The sequence below is a fragment of the Glycine soja genome, chromosome 8 (assembly GCF_004193775.1).
Source record: "Glycine soja cultivar W05 chromosome 8, ASM419377v2, whole genome shotgun sequence".
Classification (NCBI taxonomy): domain Eukaryota; kingdom Viridiplantae; phylum Streptophyta; class Magnoliopsida; order Fabales; family Fabaceae; genus Glycine; species Glycine soja.
Window position 1 is genome coordinate 32,266,956 of NC_041009.1, and position 21,290 is coordinate 32,288,245.

The following is a 21,290-nucleotide window of genomic DNA, read 5'->3' on the forward strand; positions in this document are numbered from 1 at the left end:
ACTTCTTAATGATGTCTAAATGCATTAATCAAAGATAAAAAATTATAATCTTTTTTAAGTCAGGATAAAAATACTACTGTAATACATAAGTTAGCCTTTTATCTTCATTCTTATTTCAGAAAAAAGTCACTATAAAATATAAATTGTGCACCAAATGACCAAAACTGGTTTCGGGTCCAGAACCGGTTTTTTACCGACCCATTACATAACTAACCTCGAAATAGTACCCGTGGAGTCTGGAGGCACGTGCGCAAGCCATAAACCCTAACACAGGGCTTTTCCCCTTCTATCTCTCTCTGCGTCCTCGGTTATGGCTTCTCGCAGGCTCTCATCATCTATGCTCCGACCATTCCTCCCTCGATCTCCGCCGGAATTTCAAGCTTCGATCCCTTCCCAGCCATTCTCTGTCCCAAACTTTTCCACTGGCGTTTATCCGGTCGCCGTAAGCATTCATTCATTTCCTTTCACTTTTTCCCACTCGATTTTGATCTTGTGCTGCTGCTAAATCAAGTAACCAATAGAAACGCTGTGCTTATTTTTTTTCTTTCATATTTTAGTGGAATTGCAGATTAAGATAGGCTTGGTTAGGGTGAAGAGGATGAGAATGTATTTTCACCTTGTTGTGTTTGAATGACAGAATCCTATCGTTATAGTGTTATAATAAATATATGATGTAACATGATGTTATAGTATGTCAATTGGTATCATATAATCCTTTATTGTGATTGGAAGTTTGTTAACTTACACAGAATAATGTTTAGTACAGTTCTGATCTTCTCTGTTTTCTTGTTTCTTCTTGTTAATTATGCATGATTGAGTGGAATGAATAGAGGAATTGAAGACACACAAGTATTTAGAGCTCTTCAAGGGTTATTTTTTTGGTCTGTTTGGATAAACTTCTCCAACAGCTATGATAGGAGAATAAAACAAGAAGAAAAAAATGAAATAAACTATGCATAAGCTAGTTTCTAGAAGTTCTCTCACATCAGCTTCTCCATAAGCTAATTTTTAAATTATGCGTACCTAATTTAGCTTATGAAGAAACTTATTTGATTTTTTCTTCTCTTATAAGTGCTTATGGAAAAGTTTATCTAAGGTCATGCTTATTCTATGCTTCAGTTTAGTTTTTTTGAAGGTGTGACCTTGGTATATAGATTTTGACTCAAATTGACAGTGTGCAATATAAGCTCTTATGGGTGCTTGCTTTTGTCATTATTTCTTTTGCAGATTACAAAATTATTCTCACAATTTGAGTCCGGTAATGGTTTAGCATCAGTGCTGAGAAGCTCTGGACTGGGCTTGTATCAGCAGGCTGGGGGGGTTGTACCGCCTTTTGCTAGCAGGTTTATGTCAACAGAGGCAACTTCTGTTGATTCTTCTTCTCAAGATAGTTCGACGCTGGAGCCTGAAGTTCCTCCTCGCATTAAATTTAAGAGATTAGACAAAACTGCCAGGCACATTATGCAGGCATGTGACTGCTCTTGATTGTTTTAAATAAGAACATTCCTTTTATTTTGTCATTTGTAAAAATGGTTGGTATTTATATGCTTTAGATTTTAGACAAGGAGGCTGTAGAGGATGTGAGAGGGCAAAGAGAGATACCTGACATAAAGCCTGGTTATATTGTGCAACTCAAAGTGGTATGGAATTTATTTTTTATTCATATTTGTTTGTTTGGTTTTTGTTTGTGATAGTAATTTGATCTTTTGTTTACTAAATCTGATATAACAGGAAGTACCTGAGAATAAGAGGCGTGTCTCTATTATAAAAGGCATTGTTATTGCAAGGCGTAATGCTGGACTCAATACTACATTCAGAATTAGGAGGCAGGTGGCTGGGGTTGGGATTGAATCTTTATTCCCTCTGTAAGTATTACCTTCCCATATTTATGTAGATCTGTTTTTACTATTTGAACGGGTAAAACATCTTTTTTTTCTCATTTATTGGCATTTGAGGAGGGTGTAGTTAAATTGTGTCACTGACCATAAAGATAAGATATAAATAATTACTTCAGGTGATGATAACTATTTGGAATTCTAGTTATGAGCTCGTTGTTTGTGTTGTTTATTATAAAGCACCTTAAATAAAAATGTAAAAAATTTATGATTAATAAGTTGTTCGTGAAAAAACAAAAAAAAAAAGAAGAAAAAAGCAATTTGTAGCTAGAAAGAGATACTACTAAAAGAACGTTAGTGTAAACATAATTATTTCAAAACTTATTCAATTGCACATGAATTTAGAGTTTAGAAGAAGGCTTCTTATTGGAACATAGATTTTAATTCCTGTTCAATCTGTAATCCCCCCAAGCATTATCATTATCTATAGGGAATAAGTGAACTGCTTTTTTAATATAGAATTACAAGGTATAACAATTACTTTGCTTTAATGTGCATTCAGAGTTCAGACTGATTTATGAGCTTAATCTAAGGTGTTTCGTTATGTGCTTGGGATGCGTTGTTGGGATCGTACTACTATTTAATGATCTTCTGTTTATCCTCATTTTCAGCCTGTCATAATTTTGGGTTGGGAAGAGTGGACAGGATGGGGCGGTGTAATTTTTTTGTGCTGGAATTTTTAATTCAGTTGATTGTGCTTGTAGTTATATTACATAATGGTTAATGCCTTATATTTGAACTGTGATAGGTATTCACCTAACATAAAGGAGATAAAGGTGCTTGACAAGAAGAGAGTGAGAAGGGCCAAACTCTACTATCTGAGGGAGAGAATGAACCCACTTAAAAATTGACATGGATCTTCATCTTGTTGGACATTTTTTATGATTCATGATTTGTCATAATTAGTATCTACATGTGTATTCTTTTATTTGCTGCTGTTGTGTCGTCAACTAGATTTGTTGTTTCAATGTAGCTTATTACTACCTAAGAATTAAGATAATGCAGTTTTATTTCAATCCTTAGAACCTGTCATGTTTTGGAAGGGTAATACGCATGAAATTGTAATAAGATGCATTCGTGTTAAAACTTAAGTTTCTTGAAGGCATGTTTTTCCCTGTTATGTTAAATCCTTGAAAAATGGGCTAGCATTTTAGCTGCCTTTTGTATCAATATGATTAAATTGAAATTAGCAGGGCTTCAGGGGTTTTGATTGATTATTATCTGATTAACCAATTACAGTTTACAAATTTGCATTGAAACATTCAAGCGATGGTAAAAGGCTAAAAGCAGTTGTCCTCTTTTATTGGGAGTTGTAGTTTGGGAGTATCTTGGCAAAATTAGTTGTATTAGAAACTAATCAATCCATATTAGATGGTTACTATCAACTTTCAGGTGAAGCAACCTTTGACTTTGAGCTGGAATTTTTGAGTCCTAGAAAGTTGAAATGCAAATATACTTGGGCAAATGATTACTATATGGCTCCTTTGACAGTTGAATGGGTTGTCAACTGGGATATACATACCACTCTTGGACACCAAGTGAGTTTTACCTTGTTTTTGGATTAGGAATTTCAAAATTTTAAGGAATTTGAAATGTCTAGAATTTGAATTGCTTTGATTTTAGTTTCTTTCATTTTTTAGATACTTTGTTTGGATAAATCAATTTAAATTTCTTCCATTTTAAATTCTTTGTTTGGATATGATAATTCAATTTCTTCCATATGCAAAATTTTAATTTTATATTTTAAATAGATGAAATTTTAATATTAAACTTTATAGAAAATAAACACAATTTAATTTTGAAATATTAATTAAAAAATATTTTCAATTTTTAATAATTTATAAATATAAAATATTGATAATTTTAACTAGGGTTGTTTTGCCTAACCACAATCAGTGATGTTTTTGAATCGACATCAACCAAGGCTATTTTTCGATCGACATCAAATAGGGTTTTTTTTGTCAAAGTATGTCGGGAATATTTGTTAGTTTGACATCAGTCGAGACTATTTTTTGGCTAACGTTGGTTGAGTCTATTTTTCAGCCGATGTTGGCTAGATTTTTTTTACCAACATCGACTAGGGTTTTTTTGGCCGACACCGACTAGGGTCTTTTCGAACGACATCAACCAAGGTTATTTTTAGCCAACGTCGGCCTAAAAATTCTAGTAGGCATTGACAAAAAAATCTATCCAATATTAGCTAAAAAATAACTTGGTTGATGCCGACCAATAAAACCTATCCGATGTCAGTCAAAAAACATCATTGGTCAACATTGGCCGAAAAATCCCTAGTTGAAGTTGGCTAAAAAAATAGCTCTGACTAATGTCGAACAAAAAACCCTACCCAACGTCAGGTATAAAATAGTCTTGGTTGATGTTGGCTAAAAAATAGTTCTGACCGATGTCAACGGAAAAAATTCTAGTGGATGTCGACTGTAAGAACCTAGCCGATGTCGATTAAAAATAGTTATGCCCGATGTCGATAAAAAATATTTAACTGGTGTTAGCAGAAAAAACCCTAGTCAACATCAACCAAAAAACCTAGCTAATGTGGTTAAGAAATAGCTCTGACTGATGCCAGTCAGAAAACCCTAATCGATGTCAGCAAAAAAATCCTAACCGATGTCGGCAAAAAAATCCTAACCGATGTCGGCTAAGAAAATCTAGTTGACATCAGCCAACACACCTTAGCTAACATTGACTAAAAAATAGCCTTAACCGATATTGGCAAAAAGTAGCTTTTGCTGGTGTTGGCTGGAAAAACCTAGCTGACATCAGTTAAAAAACCCTAACAGGTGTTTACTCAAAAGTTAGTCATGATCGATATCAGTAGAAAAAATCTAGCCAACATTGGCCAAAAAATCATTGGTCAACATTAATTGAAAAAACCTGGATGACAACGACCAAAATAATCCTTGGCCGACATTAGCAAAAATTTCCCATGAGTGACGTCAGTGAGAAAATAACCCTAACCAATATCATCTAAAAATAATCTTAGTCAATATCGGCAAAAAATAGTGTTGGTTGACATCATACAAAAAAGTTTTGACCGAAAAACCCTCGGTCAACGTCAGTGAAAAATAACTTATGTCGATATCGGTCGTAAAACCTTTGGTCACCCGTAGTTGTGAGTGTTGAGCGAAAAAGAGTCGCGAGTAAGAACGTGAATTAGAGTGAGTATCTCCGAAAAAAGAATTTCAAATTCTATATTTTTTGAGAGAATTTGAAATCCCACTATTTTAGTCAATCAAAATTATTCATAAAAATATCAAAAATTAAATCTCCTTTCAAATACTCTATTCAAACAAGCTATTTATCATGAATCATTTTAAATTCCTTGAAAAAATGAATTCCCCTACTAAATTGTTCCATCCAAACAAAGGGTTAAGGTTTAGTGGTCGTGGAATTTTTTTCCCTTAATAGTGCCGAAAATAGCATTGTTTAGTATTCCAAATTCAACAGTTCAAGAATAGCAGAGATGGTCATTGTACAGATAGGCAGGAAGCCTACTTACGAGAATGAGAAATGAACAAGATGATATACATCAGAGATAGGTGCATTCTCCTTCTTCCTCCTCTTTGAGTAAGAACCTTCTATATGTTATAACTTAAACATAATCGTATCACTACGCAAAATAGGTTTCATGTATCACGTTCCAAGTAAATATGTGGTTGAGATTAAAAATTGTTTTTTTTATCCTTGCATTATATTGAGAATGTTTGCTAAATTAAAGCATGACATTGTCTCTCATACGGTGCCCATGATAGATTATTGTAAGTTAAGAAGCCAAGAAAGAACAAAAAAAAGATATTTTTTTAGTTCAATTCTCCTCCACATTATTTATTAGGTTTGCTTTATTGCTTGAATGAAGGCTTATAGGATTTGTGCCTTTGCGAGCATTCTTTTTAGGGTAAATATCCAATTTGATCTTTAAAAATGTAAATCGCTGACATTTGAGTCCCTAAAAAATGCAAAAATATTTTTTCCTATAATTGTAAAAATGGGATGTTGACTCAACATAATTAATTTGTCATGGAAAAGTCGATGGACCATTTTGTCATTTTTGGACATTTTAAAAAAAATTACGGCAAGCTCTCTCTCCTCTTTAGACAGTTGAACCCTCTTTGAAATTGAGGTGGTTCTAGTGAGTATATTACACTTTGAGATATGTGTAAGCGGGCTTGAATATGTGGTAGAATGAGGAAAACTAAAAATAAAGAGAGTCGCATGGGGCATCATGTTGAAAATTTTGCTAGAGCTTGTAAGACGGAGGTTGATTGACAGTTTTTGCATTGCATGGTGTGGGAGGATTATGTCCTCGAATGTCTTTGTGACATGTTGTTGGAGCAAGGAATTGGTCTCGAGCTCATTCACCAATTTGATGTTGATAAGTACCATGTGTATTGGAATCCCACTGTGATGAAGAATCTAAATTCCCAGTGAGAAATGTATATGTTGAGATTTAAAAAGAAATATTTTAGGATGCATGTTAGATTCGGTAGATAACCACATTGTCATGGTTGCTAGTGTGGGTGTGACTTGTTTAAGTCCTTATGTGTTTGGTTGATGAAGCAAAAAGACTCACCCTTACATTTTGCTCAGGATTAGATAGCGGGTGAGGATCTGACATCCCATCTCAAGGATGAATGCACTTGGAGGTGGTGGATACCTGATGCGATTGGCGGCGTGGATAAATTCCTTGGGCACCTTTGTTATGCGTAGACATTTATTGGCTTATTTTTTTGGTGTAGTTTCCACACCGGATTGGGTCTAGAGATGATTGCTTTGAGTTTAGGACCTTCTTTTTTATATGTATTTGAGTTGGTTAGGCCTAGGCTTTGATACTTTTGATATGTGTATATTTAGTCATCTACTTTGTCATCATATACAATCGTACCTTGAGGTTGTACTCATAACTTTATCTAAGGAAAATATTTATTCATATTTATATATTTTGTGATTTAGATATATTCCGTTTCTTTTAGTCCACTTTAAATATTTTAAGAAGTAAGCTTCTAAGCGAAACTACGTTACGCTTTCATTTAAAGAATATGAACAAGTCGTTTTATCTATTACGTAGTATCAACTCTTGAAAGCAACTAATAAAAAGTTTTAAAAATTCACTAAAATTTCAATTCATGTTTTCACAGCCTTACATAATTGTGAAATTAAATTGATTAACACGTGTTATAAAATAAAGAAATAAAATAATAAATGTATAATTACAGTCTTAGAAATTAGAGTGTTGCAAAGAGCATCATTGGCATTTCTCATTGTGTCAATTTGATAATTCGGTCAATTTAGAATTAATTTTAGTATTTTTAACATAATAAGAAGTTTTAACCACCACAAAGCAATACTTATCGAGTTTGACACTAATTGTAATGGTTATTTATTACAAATCTGTAATAGTGACATTTAAATTATCACTATCGTTTTGTATATTTGTGACAACTTGATTTTGTCACCATCATATATGAATATTAGTGATGATATTTTCATCACAATAATTATTAGTTTATTGTAACTATCTAAAACATCGTCACTAATGCAGTAGTGACTCGCATATTAGTGACAACAGGTGACCAATCAAAATATCGTCACAAGATGTCTCTAGTGATGAGTTTTTATGTTTTTAACGATGAATGTTGTTATCACAAAAGATAATTTGTAAAATGTGAAATCAAAGCATAGATTGAAACAATCTTAGATTTTGTAAAATTTGCGACATGAAAATATTCTATTTACACGCATGCTTCAATAAATCATTTGATTCTTTTTATTATATTGATCAAAATACATAGAGTAACAATATTTTTTAATGAATTTTAAGATTCATGGAACTATATAAGAGAAATTGAGTATGAAAAATTATAAGTTCTTGTTAAGAGTTTTTTTAATTTTTAAATATTATTGTGGTTGTTAAAAACAACCATTATGTTCATTAAGTATGTGAAAATACGTCTAGGTTACTTAAGTAATGTTTTGTGACAATTTTTAAGCATCATTTGTTAAAATTGTTAGCAGTAGTAGTTCTAAATTGACATAAGGACCAAATTAACATAAGTTTGAAACATAAAAGACTATTAAAATTTTTGAAAGATATGGGACGGGACTAAATCTAAAAATTAAAAGGTTAAAATATATTTTTAGTTCTTTATATTTTTTATTATATTCAGTCCAATTCCTTATATATGTTTTAAAAAATTAATTTAGTACTTTATGTTTTTCTAAAGTAAGTCAAAATGGTTCTTACAAAACAATAATAATTTCCAATTAATATTAAAAATCTAAAAATTAAAAAAAACAACCATTATGTTCATTAAGTATGTGAAAATACGTCTAGGTTACTTAAGTAATGTTTTGTGACAATTTTTAAGCATCATTTGTTAAAATTGTTAGCAGTAGTAGTTCTAAATTGACATAAGGACCAAATTAACATAAGTTTGAAACATAAAAGACTATTAAAAATTTTGAAAGATATGGGACGGGACTAAATCTAAAAATTAAAAGGTTAAAATATATTTTTAGTTCTTTATATTTTTTATTATATTCAGTCCAATTCCTTATATATGTTTTAAAAAATTAATTTAGTACTTTATGTTTTTCTAAAGTAAGTCAAAATGGTTCTTACAAAACAATAATAATTTCCAATTAATATTAAAAATCTAAAAATTAAAAGGTTAAGATATATTTTTAGTTCTTTATATTTTTTATTATATTCAGTCCAATTCCTTATATATGTTTAAAAAAATTAATTTAGTACTTTATGTTTTTCTAAAGTAAGTCAAAATGGTTCTTACAAAACAATAATAATTTCCAATTAATATTAAAGTATTTTTTGGTTACTTGTGAAACTTATTTTCATGCCATTATCATCATTTGTGTTGTCCTTTTTTGTTTGAACATCATATGCATTTCATAGTTTTCAGGATAAAAATCAAACTAAATATAATAAAAAATATAAATTAAAAATTTTAAAGACAAAAAGTGTGTTATAGGTACAATAAAACAAAGCAACAAATGTGTAATTTAGCTTATAAAAGAATTGATGGGGTAATTTTACTTCACCCCCATTTGTTAGGGGAGAAATTTTTACTTTCTCATGAATCCTAAATTGAAAAACTTAGTTTTCATGTTTGATACGTATTTTTAAGAAACATTCTTGAAAAACTATGATTCCTGAAAATTGTTTTTAACTCATACTAGTGTAAAGTTTTACGATTTACAAATTCTTATATTATTATAATTTTTAATATATTTGTAATGTATTTCTATTTTAAATATGTTTGTGTGTTCGTGCATGAGTGGCGTATGATTGCAAGTATATTCATAGGTATCTGTTGTAAAATTAAAACAAAAAATAAATTAAATTAAAAATAAACAAATTATTATACTAAAACAAATACTTTTAATATATATATATATATATATATGCACTAAAAATAAATAATTTTAAATTTTTATATTTATACTTAAATTATATTAGAGTAACTTACCTTATATAAATAAAGTTATTTAAGTAATTTCAAATTAAGGTATCCATAAGTTTGAGTTATTATTTACCTATGTTTCATTGATAAACAAGTAAAATAAAAATTAATTTATTTTACTCTTACACGCATGTACCTATTAAATTATCCATTTTAATCTAGAATAAATTTCAGTATATTTTTTTTCTTCTCTAATCATTATATTTACAAACTAAATTAAAACATGGATCAAGCAAAAATTGAGGATTTACAAACGAAATAATATTTTTATATTATATAATATAAATCACTCATCCATAATCATGATCACCAGTTTTGTTCGGTACATACACTCATTACATTATGTCCACCATCTTTGAAACAACAACATCAATAGAAGAGATCAATTTTAACAGTATGCAAAAATTTTGACATTATTGTAAAGAATGATACATAAAACATTTTTATTCGAACATATGACAAATGCAAAGGGAGTTAAATTGTTACTCTAGGATAGCACTTTGAAATTGAAAAAAAAAAAAACATAAACATTAGAAAATAATGCAAAAAAATGACATAATGAAATAGACAAAAGAAAAGAAAAGACAGTGAAAGTTAGGCAGTATGAAATGAGACATATAAATGGATGGATAAACAATATATTTGGAATTTAAAATGAAAATTAAATTCAACTCAAATAATTAACGAATAATCAGACCAAAAAGATGAACAATCTTAATTACATATAATTAATTTGAAATAATTAGAATTTAATATTTAATGATTGGATTACTTATAATTAACTAATAATAGACAAATTTTGTAATGCTAATCAATTTTCATTAATTAATTATAATATATTTTATAAATGAATAAATTTCCATATTAATAAATATATCCAAAACTTTTTATCATAAAAGTAATTATTAAAAATTTATATCTGAAAATATATTTAAATTTTTCCTATTGTAAATTTATTAAAAAATAAACTAATATCTAAAAAATATACTAAAAACATTTTATTTTTGAATATTTAAGAATAAATTAAATTTATAAACATATTATTAAATACAATTTAAATCATAAAAAATGATTTGAAGTTTAAGAAATTACACTTATAAAAGATCGATCTTGAATGTGAGATTTGAATATGCACACGGTTTAATTTATTTTTTATTTGATTTAAATAATAATAATAATAATAATAATAATAATAATAATAATAATAATAATAATATAACTAATAATTTGTAAATTGATTCAAATAAATTTTTATTTAATTTTTTAAACAATAATATATTAATTGACAAACACATGTATTAATTTTAAAGGATAGAGTGTTTGGAGAATCAACCAAAGAACTTGTTTTGTTTCTTAATCTGTAGCTTGACGTTGAAAATGACTATTTCATTATAAGTTATCATAGCAACAATCTTGAATGTGTTTTATCAATTACGTTTGAAATTAAAAAAAATATCAAACATTTAATTCTTTTTATTAGTGATTGATATCAATCTACTTATCAGTTAATAAGGTTTATTAAGGGTAACTAAAATTTAAAAATATAACCAAATATATACATATTAAAATTAATGGATAATTTTACTCTTAATTTATTAATCAATTTAATTTCTTAACAAAATTTTCAGGTAGTTGGATAAATCTATTTATGTTTATAAATGTTTTTGTGAGTGACACATGACAATAACACATCATGTAAAGTGCCTTTGTTAGAAGATTTTGTAGAACTTTAGCTTTTGAGGAAATTGTGACACTTGAAACTTTCCTCTAATTTGTAGATGATAATTTTTTAAACTTTTATCCAATCAGACTACCTTTTAATTATTTTAATGGGTTTTTGATTAACTATCCATTTTTTATATTTGGTGCAAATGACTTTGTTGCAAAAAAAAATAATTATTAATATTTTTTTATTTTATTTTCAAGTTAAAGATATTAAATTTTAATTAATACCCAAGATTGTCATTAACATTAAATACAAAGATATATATATATATATATATATATATATATATATATATATATATATATATATATATATATATATATTCCATCCATAATTGTTTATTTATACAATTAAAAAAATCAATTTTTTTATATAAATTATATGTTTTGAATGACTGCATATTTAACATATTTATTTATATTTTCTATATTGTATTTTTATTAACAATAAAACTAAAATTTTAAATACTTGTTAAACATATTTACATGTATTTTTTATTCATTCTGATACACAAAATAATTAAATAGAAAATTACATATTTGAATTATAAATTATTTACCATTCAATTGTCAAATTAGGTTCTAGTGTATTTGAATAAGATTATATGCCTTAATTACATAGAAACATTTGTTGCATAATAGAATTCTTTTTTTTAAGTTTATTTAATTGGTTATTCAAAAAAATATTTTAATTTGGTTTAAAATATCTAGCTACAAATTAATATATTAAGATTTTTTAATTGATAGTCAATCAAAACTTTATTTGTTTTCAAATTGTTTTAATTAATTTTAAATTTCTAATTACATTGATTAAAAATTGTATTGTACAGGGTCCACAAAATTTACGTGGCAAGCTACATGACACTCCGATATACATGTCAGCCCTGGTATAAGAGCGCGGACGACAGACCCTTAGCAACCGGGCTCCCAATTGACAGTTATCTCTAGCCTCTTATTATTTGAATATATTATCATCTCTTTATCACGTGGTAGATGATGCAATCCTACCCCCCAAGGGCATTCGATATAAGACTTCAAGAAGATTGGGCCAGAGATGCAAGAGAAGACCCTAAGATTCTCATGAGCCTTAGAATAGATTTCGGGCCCATGAGCTAAGTATGAGTCCACTTATCTTTTTACATATTAGATTAAGGTTTCATTATTTTTGGGTCTTGTATTTAAAGCTCCATAATGTAGGTAGGGTACCCTAGAAATGTAGGATTTTTTAGCCTTTGTATTTTAGGGCACCTAGACTAATTTTTATATTAGAGGTAGTTTTGTAATTTTACATGCATTAAGCGAATATTTGATGTGTGTGTTAGAAAATCAATTTAATTAAATTGGGAGAAGCCCAATCCAATTAAATTTTAGAGGGCGAGGTGAGCATTTGCCTGGTACACCCCATTGCCACATCATATAGTCACACTTTGTGCATGTCCTTCATGTTTTACATGCCTCATGACACCTAAGCACACTTAGTGGAGAATCTTGAACTTGATATTGGATTAGTGGCTGAACCATAGCTAAAATTCACTAATCATAATTAGTGAAAATTTGGCTCCATAAATTCAATTTCAAATTCAAGTAAAATTTGAATAGAAATTCAAATTTTCCTTTAATTTTGTGTGACACTTAGGCTATAAATAGAGACCATGTGTGTGCATTTTTTTGGAACTTTGATCATTTAAGAATTATACTACAAAGTTCAGACCTCATTTGAGGTACAAAATTCCGTGCTCCTTCTCTCCTTCTCCCTCTCCTCATCTTCTCCTCCTTCAAGCTCTTATCCATGGCTTCCTATGGTGAGCTTCTTCTTGACTCATCTTCCCCTTGAAGTGGCGTCTCCAATCATCTTCCTTCTCCATTCCGCTACCATTCATCTTCAAGAAGCAAAGGACTCCATTGATGAAGAAGATCCAAGGCCTACAAGCTCCACATGGAGCTACATCATGATTCCCTCCCCCTTGAAAAGGATTTGACCTCAAATCCAGAGGTTCTTGAAACTCAGGGATTCTTTCCACAACACTTGTAAAAAGAATTAAAACATATGTATTAGTGATGTTGGGTATCTTAGAGTAGGGTGTTCGCTCTTTGACAACTGCGAAATCTATCAGCAAGTGTACTGAGTCACAAGTAATATAAAACGATAAGAACCGAGTATCGAATCACAGGGAGTTTGTTTCATTCGCAAAAGCGTCCATTCAATAAGTAGACATTTGTATACAATCATGAAATGGAAATAAACACATGATATAGTTGCAATTCTAAAGATAACTACAAAATTAACTATGTAAATGCGAGAGATAAATAGATGATTAAAACGTTAGGTCCTTCTACTGAGCGACTTGATGCAATTAAAGGTTTTTCTCTATTTAAGGTTGTTTTTGTGTTCTATGCTGAGGACAAATACACCAAACACCAATTCCTCGCGTGAATGGTCTAATTTTATTTAAACCTCATTCTTGGATGTCTCGTCGAACTTAGCCTAAGCGAATTGCATTACGATTACAACATATTAAAAACTAAATCCCTACACTCTGTGTCCAGACATACAGTTATCTAGCCCTGCTCTATCCAGTTCTAAGGATTCAAAACATTTTCCAATGATAAAAATCCTAACTTTACACAGACATGGGTGATCAATCCACAAGCATGCAATAATTAAATGCAGATAGAAGCAATGAACACATCAAAACAACATTAAATAGTTTTTGCATCAAGGCTCAACAGAAATTCCCAACAAAAGCTTTAGCCTTCCATGACAAGTTATCACCTTTCAACTACAATAGGGGTTTTTAGAAGAAAAATTCAGATTACACACTGGTGGGGATGTCTCCTCCACCTTTAGGAACCTAGAAATCACTCTAAAACCTAGAATCCTCTTGAAAGCTGAGGTTTTTGGTGCTCCCTTGACCTGCTGCTTCTCTCACGTATATCTCTATTCTTCCCAAAAGCTAAAAACTCTCCTTTTTACGCCAACTTCAACTTTTAAGGGTTTTCTGTCCTTGAAGGCTCGCTTAGCGCCATTTTCACACTAAGCGCGAATTAGTGATTTTTGGCTGAACGAGTCAGGCGCGCTGGGCGCCAGAAGAGACAAATGACTCGCTGGGCGAGCTGATGGTGCGCTGAGTGCGTGCATGCACGGAAAATTCTCTTCCAGATTCTCCTTATTCACTAAGCGAGCCGATGTCTCGCTTAGCGGATGTTGCTCACTAAGCGCATATGTCTCACTTAGCGAGACACCAACTGCTGCAACCTTCTTATTCTTCATCTTTTCACCTGAAACTGAAGTTGGAAACACATTAATTCACAATGAAGGGAATATCTATTGCATAAAAATTAAACCAAACATAAAAATATGTACAAACCTACAAAAAGAACTATAAATTAAGGAAAAGACATAAATTTCATAATGCTTTTCAATACAAAAGTTAGTCGTAAATGATGACTAACAACTCCCCCAAATTTACAGTTTTGCTTGTCCTCAAGCAAAGAAAGAACAATTCACTTGTCCTCAAGTGATAAGATCACATTGGTTATTCAAAATTGTGTTTTCCAAAGAATTCAATCACATGAACACAAGTGGCAAGCAATGCTTTCAACCAACAACTTCTCATAGAGATATGCAGAATTTGAAAGATAGGAACATGATTATTAAGCAACACAAGTGAAATAAACTAGCAAGCAAGACAAATATCAAGGAAGGTTCATCAAGCCAATTCCTCATGGTCACTGTTTCACTCAAGCACAAGTGTTTAGGCAATTTATCAATCAACAACCAACATAAGTCCCAACTTTTGAATTTCATCTCATGACATACAATTACAAACACACAATTTGAATCCGAAGGACTTTCTAGGCTTCTAATGAGGCTGGGCTGCAAACAATTCATGGTTTTTCTAGGATGCAAAGGCTTAAGTTCTAGGAGAGCATTCATCCTTAGATTAACTCTTTTTCTTTTTATTCCAGCTTCAATTACTTGCCTTTTTCATTTAAGGCACTTAGCTTCAAATAACAGCCCACACAACATTTATTCTTGAAATTTCTTTTTCTCTCTTTTTTTTTTTTATTTTAGAAGCTTTTATTTACTACTTCTAGACAATTTTCTGTATGGTTGTTATTTGTCTTACCATTCTTATCATCACCCAACAATCTCCCCCAAATTTGGGGCAAATTTGCTTTGAATCGTAATGCTCTCCTACAACCTAAGAAAAGGTAGATGGAGATTATGACTTTACAGGCTCAAGGTTCAGCTCAATCAATGAAAAACAAGCTCAACATGGGTGCAAGGGATTTATCATTCATGAATAGGGTAAGCTTTTTGGCTAAGTGGCTATTTCAATCAATCATGGCCTTCATCATTTCCAAAATTCATGCATTCATTCTCAGAGATTCATGCAAAAGTTGGTACCTAATGCTAGTCGCTCTCTCACAATTAAGATCACACAACTCACTGGGTTGTGGCTAATGATTACCTTCACAATTTATCTGTCAAACCAACTAACATTTTCATTCATGTCCCTAATTCATGTTCTTTTTCTTCTAATTACTGCATACTTACCCAAGGCAAGTGATCTACGCATCACAATTCACTTAATCCATGCAATCGATCAATTCAAATCATTCACAAACACAAAATTTTCCAATCAAGGCAAACCATTGCATAAATCAAACTGCAAACTATTCAACAAGCTAGAAAATTTGCTAACTAAATAAACTGAATATAAAAGCATAAAATAAACATAAAAATGTATCAATAACAGGAAAAGTAAATCAAAATTTTTTTAAGGCTCCTCCTGTGCTGCTGTAGGCTCGTCCTAAGGCGAAGAAGGAGCATCCTGGGCTGGCTGAGGAATATCCTGAGCTGTAGCAGACCATGGATCCCAAGTGCTTTGTTCTGCTGCCATATCTACTGCATAATCTGTATCTGCAATGCCATCCTCCTCCTCTGAGACCTCCAAAACTAGTGTAGTGACCGGTGAAGTCCGTGGAGTGGTCTTTGGAGTGGCCTCCGGCTGTGGCTGAGACTTCTGGGCTGCAGAAGCCTCACCTCCCCCCAAAGGAGAAGGCTACACTCCTGGCCAGGCCACCTGTGCTGTAAACTCCTCCATGTTGATGATGGGCTGATGCTGAGTCGAGTCATGGATACTCTACATCACCAGGCATAAGCCATGGTGGAGGCTCTACAACATCGGCACTAGAACGCCTGAGCTCTGCATGGAGGTGCCGAAGGGTGTTGAGATAGATGCTGATGGTGGTGGAGTTGGAGCACAAGGAGCTGGAGGTGTAGAAGAAGAAGGAGCAGTAGTAGAAGCCTTAGGTCTTGGAGCCTGTGCCTTGTGGGTCCCTGGAAATGTGATCGAAGGATCATCCAGGTTCTAGTAGTTCTTCTTAATATACACCATATTAATGGTAGGGCTGAGAGACTCAAAGGTGAGGGAGTCTGAGACAACTCCTCAGGCGACGCACAAGGCTGTGATAAGTGCGGGAAAGCCGAGCCTGGAGGAGTTGGACTGGGCCATCTGAGAGATCTGTCTAGAGATAAGCGAGCCCATGACCATGTCCATCCTCATAACAAGTCCATAAAATAACCTCGCCCTGTCCATATTCAAATCGAACGTGTGAGAAGTGGGGGCGAGGTTAGAATATGACAAGACACTCCAGGTCTGTGCCAGTGTAGTCAAATCCTTCATCAGGAGCTTCCGGGGTGCACCCTCTGCATTAAGTACAAATCCCTTCCCTGGGATGTAGAGTCTGGAAGCCAGCTCCTGAGGGTCTATGCGAGTGATGTAGACTGCTCCCCTGGCTCCAGAACTAGTGGTGTCTCCAGAAAAACATTCAGAGAGGTGGCATCAAATTTAATCAGCTTCCCCTGCACTCGAACCTGCCTGGGGGATTTGTCTTCAGGATCATATAGGTTGGCATAAAATTCCTTGACCAGGGCCACATCTATGTTCTCATCCATTTGCCTGGTCAAGGATTTATGCCAGTTTTGCCTCTCAAGTTCCCTGCGGAACTCATCATACTCCGTGATGTAAAGAATCACATTCCTCTCTGGAAGAATGTTCTGAGCATATCTCTCCTAGGCGCCCTCAGATATGAATCTGGTGGTGTCATAGGGCTCCCGGGGTCTGGAGACAGTGGATTTCCTCTTCCTGGAGGCCATCTGCATAAAAAAGAATCACAGGAATCAAGTTAGACAGATTTTATTTCAAAATGAAAGTAGAAAAATAAAACAGAAAAACAGACTGGGTGCTTAGCGAGACTATCTCGCTTAGCGTGCCTTATGAAATTAACAGCTCAAGCTTAGCGCGCAAGGCGCGCTTAGCGCGACAACACAAAAACATAGACTCTGGCTAAGAGAGACATACTCGCTTAGCTAAAACAACACAATGGCTAAGCGAGCATGGCTCGCTAAGCCTTATTCTCTCACAGAGAGCTAATTGCGCTTAGCGAGACTGACTTGCTTAGCACGACACACTACACAGGCTTAGCGCCAGCAAGCGTTTAGCCAAACTTGACCACTGGAACATGATTGGCTTAGCGAGCAAGCTCACTAAGCCTAATTCAAAAATAAAGAAGAAATTGCGCTTAGCGAGACTAACTCGCTTAGCGCATGAACAAAAACTCGGAAAACTAAATTGCTTTGGGCTTAGCGAGACTGACTCGCTTAGCCCAAGCTTATTCACTAATAGAGGTTGGGTGGCTTAGCGAGACTAACTCACTTAGCCACTAACAGAAGACCAAAAGCCTCTTAGCCTTTGACTCAAGCAACACAACTCGCTAAGTGCGGCACGCCAGCTTAGCGAGTTCATACGAACACATAAACAAAATCTGGAAATTTAAACACTCGCTAAGCCAAAGTGTAGTGGCTTAGCGAGTTCATACAAAAACTCATATATTAAAAAAAAATGATGATCATGCTTAGCGGGATAGGGCCGGCTTAGCGAGTTCATCAGAAAACCCAGAAATTCATCAAAAATTGATGAACTCGCTTAGCGAGAACATCGAAAATTCCAGAAAAGTTGGGGCTTTTCAGCCCCCTAACACAGGCCCCTATTAGGCCTGAAAATCTAATCAAAGCATAGCAAAATGGCATACATTATGTGCGAAACAAAACCCCTAAAAACATAATGTCTAGAAATTATCCAAACAACAATCAAATCAACACAAAATTGAAACTTTAAAACACTAAAGAATGGCTTCTACCCTAAGGTTCAAAATGAAAATTAAAATGCAAAGTAAGAGAAACTTACTTGGATTGCTGGAAATGTTGAGCAAAGAAGGAAGCAAAAGAAGCAAAAGGCAAGGGAGTGCAGTGTAGATGAGTACAAAAAAAAAGCAGAGGAATGCCAATGATAGGAGTTATAATTTGCACAAAAGAAACTGCCTAAGGCAGTAATGTTTATTTTTGGCCATTTCGATTGCCTCGCTTAGCACGGTTCACTCGCTAAGCGAACACTCAATGATGTTTGATTTTTCAGATTTCAAATTCATGTGCTTAGCGAGACATCTCGCTCAGCCCAATTCAAAAATTAGAAAACCCGAGAAGGATTTGGGCTAAGCGAGCATGTCTCGCGCATAATGAACCCCATACTTAGCGAGATCTGCAACTCTGATTGGTCTGCAACTTTCGCTTAGCGGGCCGTGGGCCGGCTTAGGGAATTAAATGTTTCCTGATGCAGTAGTGGGGCTCGCTTAGCGAGATGGTCTCACTAAGCGCAATTCCAAACCCGAGAGGGATTTGGGCTTAACAGGCTAACCCGCTGGGCCCAATTCACATTAAGGTCTAACAAAGCAAAAATTGCGCTTAGCACACATGAGTGTTTAGTGAGATGAAGCTGTGCGCTTAGCGAGATGACTCACTGAGCCCAATTCCAAAAGATGAAATTCCAGAGAGGTTATTTTGGGCTTAGCGCACAGGGCTCGCTTAGTGAGGCCCCATCAACCAATGAGTAGGGGTTGATGCGCTTAGCACGAGTGATGACTCACTCAGCGCATGCATAACGATTCGCTTAGCGCATAGGGCACGCTGAGTGAGTGGATGTCTAAAAAAAATTTCTAAGTTATTTTTCCATCCACAGCTTCAGAGAAGCTTAATCAACCCCATATCCAAATGCAAAACATGCTGATGATTTTCTCATACAATCACAAATAAGTAATCCTAACTATATGCAATGAACATGAAATTAAAAAGGGATGGGTTTCCTCCCAGTAAGCGCTCGTTTAACGTCATTAGCTTGACGCATCTTACTTCATGGATCTGGATCAAATTTGGTTCCAACCTTCTGAACCATCTCCTTCCATCCTTCATTTACCTTTGAACAAACATTCTGGTTGAGCAAATGCTTTTCTTCATCAAACAAATCAAAGCTGATCTTCTGATCAGCTATGCCCATTTCCAGCTTTATCTTTCCCATATCCACCACGCAAATGGCGGTTAACATGAAGGGACAACCCAAAATCAAGGGGATTTCAGTGTCCTCTTCAATATCCATCACTACAAAATCAGCGGGGAAAGTAAAATGCTTCACTCTAACCAGAACATCTTCAATTACACCATAAGGTTTGTTAATAGAATGATCTACTAGTTGTAGTGTCATTCTTGTTGGCATAATATCCAACTCTCCAAGTCTCCTGCACATGGAGAGCGGCATCAAGTTTATTCTGGCCCCCAAATTAATGAGAGCTTTTCCAACAAACACAGAACCAATAGAGCAGGGAATTGTGACACTCCTAGGATCCTTGTGCTTCAGTGGAAGGATTCTTTGAATCACCACACTGCAATTTCCCTCCACAACAATATTATCACTATGAATGTACTTGCTCTTCTTGGTTAACAAATATTTTAAAATTTTTGAATAGAGTGGCATCTGCTGCAGGGCTTCTCCAAAGGGAATTGTTATCTCCAATTTCTTGAAGATGTCAAGGAACCGAGCTAATTGTCGCTCCTTGTCTTTCTTTGATGGTACCAAAGGATATGGCACCTCTTTCCCTATACATGGAATAGCCTCTTTCTTCTTCTCACGTGCAAGCTCACTCTTTGTCTTTCTTACTCCCTTTCTTTCCTTCTCTTTTTCATTTTTTTCTTTTTCTTTTTCATTTTCTTTTCCTTCTCCATTTATTTCTTTCTCATTCTCATTTATTTTGTTCTCCCTCATCTAGTTTTCTTCTTTTTCCTTCTCTTCTTCTCCTTCTTTAATCACTAGCTCTTGGTCATCACTAATTCTTCCCTCATCCTCAACCATAGTTGCCTTCCTGCCTCTGGTCATAACAACTTTGCATTCTTCTTTTGGATTCTTCTCAATGTTTGCTCCAAAAGTGCTAGAAGAATTTTCTGCTAACTGTTTTGCTAGCTGGCCCACTTGGATTTCAATGTTTTTGATGGCAAACTCTATGCTCTTGTGGTTTAACACAGTGACCTGCATAAATTGAGCCAGTGTCTCCTCCAGCTTAGTTGTTCTGTCATAGAGGCTAGGCCCTTGTTGCTGAGGCCTATTAGATGGTTCACCCTGGTCCTTGTTAAATTGATTTCCCAGATGGGACCTCCACTGCCCTTGTTGCTGGTTATAATTTGAACCTTGCTGAAAACCTAAATATCCACCTGCATTGAATCATGACCTGTTTTGGTTCCCCCCATGTAATTCACCTCTTGTGTTGTGTCATCTAGGGGAATACATCGTCCAGACTCGTGAGCTCCTCCACATATGCTGCAACCTTCAACCTGCAAAACAACTGAATGTGAAGGTTGATTAACATGAAATTGATTAGGCAACTTACTCAATGTTTCTGTTAATGTCTCAAGCTGCTTGGACAATAACTTGTTTTGTGCCAAAAGTGCATCCTGAGAGGAAAGCTCCAGCAGACTTTGTTTTGTGGGAATATGAGTTCGATCACGCAGTATGACATGATCACTTGCAACCATATTTTCAATTAGTTCCATGGCCTCTTCCAGGGTCTTCAATTTGATTTTACCCCCAGTAGAAGCATCCAATAGCTGCTTGGACTACGACCTTAACCCATCAATAAAGATATTTAGCTGAATTGGTTCTGAAAACCCGTGAGTCAGTGTTTTCCGCTACAAGCTACAAAATCTTCACTTAAAGACTCATCCGGAAACTGGTGGAAGGAAGAGATGGCTGCCTTTCCTTCTGTTGTCTTGGATTTGGGGAAATAT

General features: G+C 33.8%; 2 protein-coding genes across 2 annotated transcripts; one reads left to right on the forward strand and one right to left on the reverse strand.

Moving 5' to 3' along the window:
- The first annotated feature begins 218 nt into the window (after positions 1 to 218).
- On the forward strand, positions 219 to 3,022 carry LOC114422938 (50S ribosomal protein L19-1, chloroplastic-like). The gene is made up of 5 exons (XM_028389508.1): positions 219 to 442; positions 1,228 to 1,467; positions 1,554 to 1,640; positions 1,732 to 1,865; positions 2,644 to 3,022. The coding sequence occupies exons 1-5, from the start codon at positions 311 to 313 to the stop codon at positions 2,744 to 2,746; spliced, it is 696 nt and encodes a 231-aa protein (XP_028245309.1). The 5' UTR covers positions 219 to 310; the 3' UTR covers positions 2,747 to 3,022.
- Positions 3,023 to 17,195: 14,173 nt separating this feature from the next.
- On the reverse strand, positions 17,196 to 19,986 carry LOC114424092. The gene is made up of 2 exons (XM_028390959.1): positions 19,399 to 19,986; positions 17,196 to 17,279 (listed from the first exon to the last, which is right to left on the reverse strand). Exons 1-2 carry the CDS (start codon positions 19,984 to 19,986, stop codon positions 17,196 to 17,198), a joined length of 672 nt encoding a protein of 223 aa, XP_028246760.1.
- Between the last annotated feature and the right edge of the window lie 1,304 nt (positions 19,987 to 21,290).